General features: G+C 50.7%; 1 protein-coding gene across 1 annotated transcript; it reads right to left on the bottom strand.

Moving 5' to 3' along the window:
* Positions 1–7,298: 7,298 nt before the first annotated feature.
* On the bottom strand, positions 7,299–8,609 carry DIO3 (iodothyronine deiodinase 3; the record flags this gene model as incomplete). The annotated part of the gene is made up of 1 exon (XM_084207218.1): positions 7,299–8,609. The coding sequence occupies one exon, from the start codon at positions 8,607–8,609 to the stop codon at positions 7,785–7,787; it is 825 nt and encodes a 274-aa protein (XP_084063344.1). The 3' UTR covers positions 7,299–7,784.
* Between the last annotated feature and the right edge of the window lie 2,243 nt (positions 8,610–10,852).

Raw genomic sequence — 10,852 nt, forward strand, 5'->3', positions numbered from 1 at the left:
AATGCAAGATGATAGTAGGTTCCCAAATATACAGGACTTTGGATGAAAAAATGCACCAAAATTTTGAGTAAACAGCAGAAAGTCAATCTGCATCTTCTCAGTTTGTGTAGGAGAGATAAGTCAGAGCTTGGAAACATTTTCTCTTATGCGCATTAATGGATGCACAACTCATCCAATCACTCAGGAGCTAATACTGCACTTTTCTGTTCTATGCATAAAAAATGTCATGCCAAATGACTCTGAGTGGTATCCATAATGATGAATTTACAGCCATCAGTAAGGAGACCTCTTCGATTGTCTGCATTAAAGCAGCAAATGATAATGATCCAATCCAGTGATGCTTTTCCTTGGCCTTATTAAAAAGAACAGCATAGAAGGCAATCATACCCTTGGGTGTCTTTTGACTTGCTCAAAAGTATGACTTAAGTGTTGATTTCTTCTCCAAAAAACCCCAAATTCCATTTTGCAATGATGACACATCCATCGTCTAAAAATGAAAGACATGGGAATTGCAAAGAACACCCTGATTTCTCACCTGGTAGCAAAAATAGCACCAGGTTTCACAGACAGTATTTGTCTGTGCATGTCTGTCAGCTGTCAGTGATGTTGCATGGGAATGGATAATCTTCTCCCTCTTCTCATTGTCCCACAGTTTGTCCCTTAATTCAGGAATTTGTAGGGGAGTGCTGTGGTCCCTCTCAGAGCTCTCAGTGGCTTCTTCCCCATTGTCTGGCCCTTGAACCACTGCCCTACTGCATTGAGCAAGAGGGGCTTGACAGATCTAGGAACAAACTGTGAGTCAGTGGGCACCTTCAATAACTGGAAAGACAGAATAAACTCTGATTTTCCTGTCTGTCAAATCTCTTTTCTTGGGATTAGATTTATTAAAAACCAGAAGATTCCAAAGTGATTTCATAGTGACGCAGAATATGTGGCAAAAGAAAAAAGATCTTTCCACCTTCCAGCAGTGTCTGCAGGAAGTGCTAATATACATCTTTCTGTGTCGCTTCCTACCCAGCTTTAGAAAACAGATGTACTTCTAAGGTATGTATCAATTTGTTTCAGTTCTTCTGGTAAATCACTATGGAGCTCCTCCAAACCCGTCTTTGTGTTCATGAAAAGGCAGCAGAAGACTTTATTCAGTTAGTAAAAAAACTGGAATGCAAGATCCATGACATTTCTTCCTCAATCTGCTCTTTTTTCTTCCATTCTGTTTCTCCCAAAAGATAACTTCTGGAATTTATTATGGCTGAATGAATCAATGGAAGACATCTCATGGGAATAGGAGAGGTCTGGACGGTCAGTTCTGGGGAACAGTTCCAAATTCTTCTGTTGCATTTGCTTACCATACTTTTGCTCTAATCAGGTAGATAGAACAATTGACTCAGTTTGATGTCATGGTAGATTATTTAGTATCAAAAATACTTCAGTCAACTAAACACTGACAGAAATGCACACAGATCTGCATGAGCAACAAAGAGACTAGAACCCAGCATAATAATTCCAGTGGTATGCCTTCTAGAGAAGGCAATATACAGTTAAAAGGGAAAAAAACCCCACAATTCAATGAGATGGAGGGAACTAGTTTCATCTAATCTCTTCCATTTCCCCAAAGCTGTTCGCTATTCACCATGCAATGGATGTGTTCCACTTCTGAGTGAGAATACACAGAAATTAACTTAGTCATTTAAAAAATGTTTTGTATATTTATCACTTCTTGAAATAACTATTTTATTCTATAAAATGCCCAACTCCCTGCCTCTCCCTTTCCAATGTTCCAAATACACTTTGGGCTAATTTTGATCTCTGCAATTGTATGTGTCTGTGTGTTAGTGGCACAGTATGTTCTCTATGCCCATGTGCTGCAAATCTGGTTGACAGCAGTCTTGCATCCTATTCTTTCCTGATTGTCCTTCATCACAAATGGAAAATGATCAAATAAACTGTATTTTTTTTCTTGCATGGAATTATGCAACTTCCAGAATTTCTTCAGCTCAGTCCCATAGTTTTTTTAAGGACCACTTCCATTACAACAATTCTTAAAAGTCATAACATATATATTAAAATTCTATTTATAACTTAATAAAACGCATTTTAAAATAAATACGTATTAAAAATTTATCCAGATGCTATGAAATTATTTTTTTACTCTTAGGAACTATTCTCATTATCAGGTCTTTGGCACTAAGGGTATCATTGGTATAATTACGCTTGCAAAGTTATCTGAACTCAGAGAAAAATGTGGAAGAGGTTTCAACACAAAGTATTAAAAATTTATGATACTTGAAGTGAGGTTCTATGCAGCGACACCTCGTTTAATTTCTGTAAGATGGTACATAATTTGAGAAATTGTGCCTGACAGCCTGTAGTGATTAAATAACTATACTGAATTTTTGTCAGTGCAAGGGATTAGCTCAGCTGGTTAGAGCATGGTACTGATAATGCCAGAGTTGTAGGTTTCATCCCTGTATGGGCCATTCACATAAGAGCTGAACTTGATAATCCTTGTGGGTCCCTCCCAGCTCAGAATATGCTGTGATTCTGAATATACATCCTGACTGACTCTTCAGGCAAGAAAATCAAGAAAAATAGAAAAATTACCCTAAAAATCCCGCCTGGGGTGACTTGGAATGGAATGTGAAAATCTGGTCAAATGCAGACCACTGAAGCACTAGATGCTTTATAAACCTAAGATGGTGAGAAGATGGGCGTAAAAGAATGAAAGCTTTGTCATGGTCCTTACTCTAATTGCTAGAGGTTTCAGTAAAATCCAAATCTGTTTATAATTTCCCATGGCATCCATTGCTTTATAATGGATAATGGAATGATCTGCTGGGAGCTATGTGCCAGTAAAAAAGAAATGCAGCTCTTGGATACCTTTATCAGACTTTCAGGGATCACCTTTGTGTTGGGGTAATTCTGGCCACTGGGAGGTTGTGTAGGGCGTTGAGCTACCTTACCCCATATGAGTCCTATGGGTCCTTTTAAGATGGAGGATATTTATTACTTGAAAGGAAATGAAAGAAAATGCTTCCATGAGCAAAGTCAGGACGGAGCTCTAATTTGCCAAAGAGGGATGAAACAACATACGGACCTGATCTAAGATTGATTGGCACAGGAATTCCATGGACCAGAATGAGGGAGCCTTACTTTTGAGGGCACAAGCCCTGAGAAGGATTCTCATGCAAAACATACAGGCTGAAGGATTTTAACCTTGTCCTGTATTGCATTTTCCCTTAGGAAGTACTGAATACTGTTCACAATTCTAGTTAAGATGCTTTTGGCCATCAAGTGTTAGTGCATTTACCAGTGTAAACCACTTCCAAAATCTCTGAAGCAGCAGGTGGAAGGCCAAGAAGATGAGAAATACATGAGTTAGTCAATTAAGTGGAGGTCATAAATGAACCCCTTTTCAAGAGGAATCATCAAACTTTTGTCTGAAAAGAGAAATTTGCAAAGAGGGAAGCAGGTGTCAAATTTCCTTTTGGCAGCTGGATCTTAAAAACAATTAGAATGAAAAGCTACCTGATCTAAAGCTCAAGACACCAGGAGGATCTGCCTTAACAAGTGGAAGGAAGTACATATTGATGGGGTTTACAGCCCTCATGCTGTAGGGAGGATGCAGAACGGTGAGGAAATGCGTTGACATGCCTAAATTGTGGCAGGATATAGGACCCTGGCACTGGCAGTGAGGAGGAACTTGAGAATGATTTTTGAGCTCTATATGCAAACAGCTGTCTGTCTTCCATAGCATGCTGTAGAAAAATAGAGGTTTTGAACCATTAGAAAAGCAAAGGAAGTGCAATAGCCCAGATTTTGATCATAATTACACCCAGGTGGTTCTGAAGTGACTACACCCGTGTCATTGAAGTTACACCAGTGCAAAACTTGTGTGAGAAATGAATCAAGCTCTTTGTTTTCCTGCATTTGTGTACCAAAAGAGTACTCTAACAGCTCTTAGTAAATAATAAATTAATAATGATATGATGATCTCCCTTATGACTGGAAGAAGTACAGAAAAATAAGTGTCAGAGTAAGAATTTTCTCGCAAGACTATTTGAATGTGTCATTTGTATTGAGTATAGGATGCTTTGCTGGACTAATTTTAATTTCTGGACCAATTTAAATTTTTATTTCAAACATCAGAAACATCCAATGTAGTCAGGTAGTATGTGGTGAACAATAGAAAGACTACAACATATAGGTCATAGTTCAAATGAGCAAGACCTTTGGTCTTTGCATGGCAAAGTACCTTTAAATCCCCAACAGAAAGTAGTAATGAAAAAAACTAATGAAGGCAAGTGCTTTTTCTGTCTCTCTGCTGTAAATCAAATAAGATTTTAGTAGTTAGTTTCGTTTGTGTTTCCCCATTTGTGTCTCAGAATACACCAGATTGCAATGTTACATCACATTTTTAATGACTGGAACCATGTCCTGAGATCCCCCTCTGACCACACCACAACTTCCTTCTTTCCTTTCTCCTCCTGGCTAGAGGACTGTATGTAATTATGATGAGGACATAATTCAATTAATTATTGACAGAACATGTAATTGCCACTCAGATCTCTCTCTGATAAATCTCTCCGCGCTCTCTGACTTCTGTTTGTCGTGCACTAGGGAGGTGAAAAGGCACTAAAAATGCGTTTTAAAGATAGGACGTTTCTCAATCCTTTGTATCAGTCGGAGAGGCTTCTGCCGCCCGGGGCTCTTTAGATGTACAGCGTATTGTTCTCGTCTGTGCTAAACAAGTATCCCCGAGAAAGCTCAGTGGGATGGAGGCTTATGATTCATTTTAAGTGGAGGATATAATAGAAGCAGATAACTTTGATTTGTGCAAAGGAGAAGTGTGATCTCTTTCAGGGATTCCAGGAATTCATAGCAAATTTTTCTTCTGTTGCTGATTAAAAAGAAAGTGATAAATAAGATCTCTGTGTTGGCTTTAAAGGAGGAATGTAGCTTTAGAAAGCTGACTTATTTAGGAGAAAAAAAAATCCTGACCTCATATAGCCTTTGACCAAGATCTGCTAGTAGTAGAGAGTAAAGATGAGGCTGTTTCTGTTATTATTAAAGCCCACAGTGACCACTTCTGTCTGTATGACCGGAAAATGTCCTGGGGGCCAGGCCGGGGTGGGGATGTGCCCGGGTCTTGCAGTAACTTCGATTACAACTAAAGCTTGCCAAAAGCGGATAAAGGAAAGAGATAACGAGGTGAGAAAGCAAAGAATGGCTTTATTGTAAAGTCAGAAAAACTAAGCTGGTTAAAAAAAAAAAAAAGGCAAAAAAAAGCAATCGCGTACACAGTCTGTCCTTGCAGCCGAGAGAAGAGACCCGCTGCTCGTCTGCCTTTGTTTTTTACGGCACGACGTGCGTGGGGCTGGGAAAGGCGCAGCAGGGCAGGGCCAGGGCCGGTGCCGCTCTGAGAGCCGCGGGCAGCAGGGCGGAGCGGGGGCTCTGCTGTCCCGCAGCGGGGCAGGGCGAGCTTTGCGGTGCTCGGGAGCCTCGTACCAGGCAGGGAGGAGCGCTCATTCTCCCTCGTGGGGTGCCGGGAGGGAGCCGAGGCTGATGTGCCCATGCAGGCGGGAGGCACTGACGGGCTCTGGCCGCGGCTCAGGCACACACACCTTTGCCGTGCCTGGGCGGGCGCTGCCCGTGCCGGGGAGAGCGGGGTGATGCCGGAGGGAGCGGGGTGATGCCGGAGGGAGCGGGGTGATGCCCTGCCTCAGCCTGTCGTGCTGGCTCTGCCGCCGAGGCTCCCCTCCTCTCCGGGACTTCGCAGAGGGTTCCACGCTTGCGCCCAGCGCCCGGCCAGGGAAGCAAGACCACCTCAGAGTGGGCTCTCGCCCTGCAGCCTCAGCATCAGCCGGAGGCACCTGAGCCGGGCGGAACCGGTGCCTTGAGCCTGGTGCCGGGGGGTTGGCTCTTGGGTGCAGCGGAAAGGTGAAAAAGGGCTGAAAGGGTTTCGACCCCGTCAGAGCAGGCTCAATGGCCGGGCGGGTCGGGGTCCCAGAAGCGGGCACCTAAGCCAGATCCTTTGACACCTCAGTAGAGTGGCCCCATTTTCAGGGGTGCTGCGGGGGTGAAGGGGACGGACGAGCAGGGTCGGAGCACCTGATTCTCTGTGAGGGACCACTCGGTGCTGCTTTTGTTGCGGGGAGAGGCGGGAGCAGTTACGCGTGCTATTCTAAACCGTGAATGTTGAAAGACTGGAACACTGCGGGTCCAGAGGAGCATTGTCAAGGCAGGGGCTATAACGCCCTTACAAACAGCTTCCCGCAGGTTTAGTTTAGCACTGCGGGCGCGACTCGGTGCCCAGCTGCGGAGAGCGGCGTCCGCGGCTTGCCCTGCCTTCGGGCCGTGCACCCCTCCCCAAAACTTAGGGGCTCAAAAGCGGGCGCCTCGTCCCGCTGCTGTCAAGGACGTGGAGGCGTTCAGAGGCGCCACGGGTGGTCCTTAAAGACCCACTGTTTCTGGGCAGCTTTGTACGGCTCCTGCGGATGTTGCAGGATGCTCTCCACGCCCTGTCTCACCTGTCGGTGTCCAAGGGAGCAAGGTTCGGCACCCCGCACCCTTTCCAGCGTATCTGCCGGCCCCCGGGGGTGGGGCTGAGCCTCGCACGGCCGGGCTGGGCGCTGCCCTCTTGCCCGAGCCGCTCAGCTGCGCCTCGCCGCAGGTGCGGTTCGCGCTGCCCCCGGCCGGGCTCCGGTCCTGCACAGCCTGCGCGCCCGAGACGAGGTGTCCTTGGCGGGGCAGCTCGCCCGCCCAGGACGGCTTTCCCCAGCCTGTGTTTTCGGTCGGGACTCACTTGCCGGCACGGCGCCGGTCAGCCCTGCACCTTCGCCCTCCAGGGCTCAGGGCTCAATCCGGGGCCGGCTCGCCGGGGTCACTGAGGGAGCACGCGGTCCTCCTGACCGGTCTCCTCCCCCAGGAGCCCCGAAGGTTTGGATTTCCCCATGGGGACACCCAGTACTCTCCCTTTCCTCCGGGTCGCGGGCGGTGCGCGCTCCTGCCGCTGCCGAGCCTGAGCTCGCCGCCCCCAAGCCCCCGGCAGCGCATCCTCTCCCGCCTGCCGCTCCGCCTGCCCCTCCTCGGCTGCGGGGGGGTGCTGCGAGGTAGGCGAAAGGGAAAGTGAACGTAGCGGTCTGAAGATAGAGAAAGGCAGTCAACCTTACACGTGTAGTTACTCAACCTTTATTATTTAAAAAAATTCATAAAAAAAAGGAAGGTGAACGAACGTCTTACAAAACCCCCCCACATAAATAGGACATTCCGTCCAGCTCTGGCTATTGGCAGTTCTAGTATTTGACAACATCAGACGCGATTTCCTGGCATTAGAGAAACCCATTTCAAAATCGGTCATCACAAAGAAATACTAGAAATCCCAGTTAGCACTTGCTAGGCAGCACGGAGCACTTGTACACAACTTTTCAGACACACACCCGCGCACACACGCAGCCGGGAACAGATCCCGTAGGAAGAGAGCCTCCTTAAAACATAGTAAACGCTTAAAAAAAAAAAAGAAAAAAAAAAAAGAAGAAAAAAAAGAGAGTTATTTACAAAACGCACATGGAAACACAGTATTGACAGAGCGTGGCTGGCAAATCAACATGATTTGAATAGAGAAAGGACTATGGCACGTCTTGCTCGAAAGCTCGCACAGCAGCCTCCTTCGAGTGTCCCCGCGGGAAGACAGCTCCTGCCATCCGCGACGCAGTGCCTTCTCCCTCCCCACCTCTCCTCCCGCCCTCCCTTGCCTCTCCACCCCTGCGCTTCTTGCCAGGTCCTTTTTACACTTGGATGACCACCGTGCTGGGGCTCTGGAGCCGGGTTTTGTACTGGTCTAGCCAGCTCCTCAGCTCCGAGATCTTGTAGCCCTCTGGTCCTCTGCCTCCCTGGTACATCACCTTCTCCTCCTGGATGATGTAGAGCCTCTCGAAGTAGGCACCGTAGGCGGCGCTGGAAGCATTGTCCATGGTGTCCACGGCCAGGGGGCAATCGGGCGCCCCTTCCCTCATCAGCTGAGCTGCCCGCAGCCTGTCCTGGAGGCACTGGTGCTTGGGGATATTGTAGGCTGCATCCGAGCTGACCCAGCCGTCGGAGGGGTGTGCTTCTTCAATGTACACCAGCAGGAAGTCGGCAATGTCCACGAAGTGCGCGGCCAGGCGCTGGAAGGACCTCAGGCGGGCCATGAACGGGGGTCAGGTGCAGCTGCCGAAGTTGAGGATGAGGGGTCTCTTGCCGCGGGCGAAGTCCAGGATGCGGAGCCTCTTCTGCCCGTCCAGCTGGATCACCTCGGGGTTAGGGGCCAAGGAACCCACGTGCGCGGACTTGAAGAAGTCTAGCTTCTGCCCGTGCCACACGGCTTTCAGCGACTCCAGCGTGAACATGCGGTTGGAGTCGGACACGCAGACCGGGGGGTCGTCGGGGGGCGGCTCCTCGCTGGCGCTGGCCGCCTCCTCCGCCGTGGGCATCGTCAGCATCTTCTTCCTAATGCACAGAAAATCCAGGAGCCAGAGCATCACGGCGGTGAGCAGGAAGCGGGGAAATAGGAGGATGCAGGCGGCCGCCTGGGTGAGCAGCTGCAAGGTGTGAACGCCGACGGAGTGGAGCATCGCAGCGGCTTGTGCTGCAGGGCGCTGGCTGCCGGGGGGCCCCCACGCACCCTGCGTGCCGGGGTCTGTGCAGCACAGCTGAGATCCCGCTTCTCTTTAAGCCCATTTTATAGTCAGGGATTTAAATGAAAAGTGACTCCACCTCCGTCCAGAACCCGCCCCTCTGGAACTTGAGCCTGGGGATTACCTACCCCTCCACTCTAATGACCTAAAAATACACAGACAAAAGGGGAGAGAGCCCCGGCGGGAGCCGCAAGGGACGTGCAACGGAGCAGGGTGCAGCCGCTATCAGGCGGGGCAGAGAGTCCGACACAGGGCACCGCCGGGGTCCCCGGCCTCAGATAGCGGCGGGCGCTCACGGACAGCCCCGCCAAGGACAATGCAACAGGCACAGCCCGCCCCCGGCCCGGCTCCCCACGGGCTGTGCGGGCACGGGCCGGGCGGGAGCGGGGGCCGGGGCCGTCCCGGCAGCGCCTGCAGGTGACAGGGACAGGCCGCCATCGCCGCGTCCCTTCCCGCGCCTTCCTCCCCTCCCCGCCCCGGCAGCCCGGTCGCCCCCTGAGCACAGCCTCCGCCCCACCGCACGCCCCGGCGCCGCGGGAGCACCCGGGTCTCGAACCCGCCGCCACATCCTCCGGCGGCGGGACGGGCGGCGGGCGCTGCCCCGGCCCCCCTTTTCCCCCGGGCCCGCGCTGGGCGGGCCGGGCCCCGGCGGCGGCGGCGTTCCCGGCGCGGGGGGCACCAGGTGGGCGCGGGCCGGTGGGCGCTGCCCCGGGCGGAGGAGGGGCGCGGGCGGCCGCCAGAGGGAGCTGTTGGCCGAGAAGCCGCGGCGGCGGCGGGAGCGCGGGGCCCCTCAGTCCCGGCCGGGGCGTCCGCGCCCGGGCCCGGCCCCGCCACCTGCGCGGGCCCCGCCACCTGCCCCACACGGCACTCGGGAGTACGGGGCTGCATCGCGGCCGCTGCGGGGCCGGTGCTGCGGGAAGCGCTACAGTGGGTGGGCACAGGGGACGGGCGAGGCGACAGGAGGAGAGCGCTGCGTCTGCGATGTCCCGCTGCTCTCTGGGGTCCTGCTGCATCCCCGAGAGCAGCGAGTCAGGGCAGACACTCCGTTACAGCGCCCCAGGAGGAGCCAGCAGTACTTTTCTGCACCTGTCAAGTGACATACAAATACAAGCTTCTCAAGGGACTAGGTCTGGCAAAATCCTTAAACTGAGGGTTGAAGTGTCACCTCACGGGCATGGCCAGGTAGGCCTGTGTGCTGTCCCCAGGGTGGACACGCGAGTCCTTGTGGGTTGGGTGGGTTGTGTATCAGTAGCAAAGTGCCCACTCTGCAGGGCTGAACACTGACTGGCCACCTTCAGTCTTCACCCATCAGAAGGAATTTATGGCCTGCAAATTCCTTCCTGCTGAAGTAGATGGAGACCTGTCCCAGAAGTACAGAGCTCAAATGTAATTTGGTGTCTCTGCTCAGAACTTTGCTGCTCCATTGTTGCAAGGTTCCCAGCTTGCAGCATGCACTTCATTTTCCCACCGGCTTCCTCAGAAAGGGACATTACTTGTCCAAAACGCTGAACACTGCCCTCTGCTATGCAAATGCGGCTCATGCAACCCTGAGCTACTGCTGCAGCTGCCACTCATCCAGGTGCTTGTCACATTGACTTTGGGACATGCAACCCAATGTGCCTGTGGGTCCTGAGTGCCCCTGTTTCTGCCTGTGGCCAATGCTGGGTCTCTGGCTGCAGATTCCCAAAGACCCTGAGGACCTGCAATTCCCCCAGCTGCAGTTGCTCCAAAAGTGACTTTGCATGTCTGTACCTCCCATCTATCATCTGTGAAATGGAAAAATGAATGCTGAGCCTCCTCATGGGAGGCTAGGCAGCTTGCTTAATTTTTATGTAACTTATTACAAGAACCCTAAATAAAAGACAAAATTAAAATCCCATTTAATTTTTTTCTTTTTCTGGTTCTGAATAGGCTGGTTTAGAGCAATCTGATCAGACGGCTGGTTTGTAGTGTCCTGGTGCGTCAACTTTAGTTGGAGTTAGCAGCAAGGTAATTCAGCATTTTAACATCTGAGGGGAAACTTATGCTTCAGCCCTCATAAAGCCACGTTCATCCACTAGCCTGATTAATAACTTCTTTGGCATTCCACGGTGCTCAGTCCAGGGAAAATTACTGAGTAGATATTTACTATATTGTCAAACTTATTTTGAACTATTCATGTGGGCCTCTCACCACCTCTC

This window comes from Fringilla coelebs, assembly GCF_963513975.1.
Source record: "Fringilla coelebs genome assembly, chromosome: 6".
NCBI classification, from domain to species: Eukaryota; Metazoa; Chordata; class Aves; order Passeriformes; family Fringillidae; genus Fringilla; species Fringilla coelebs.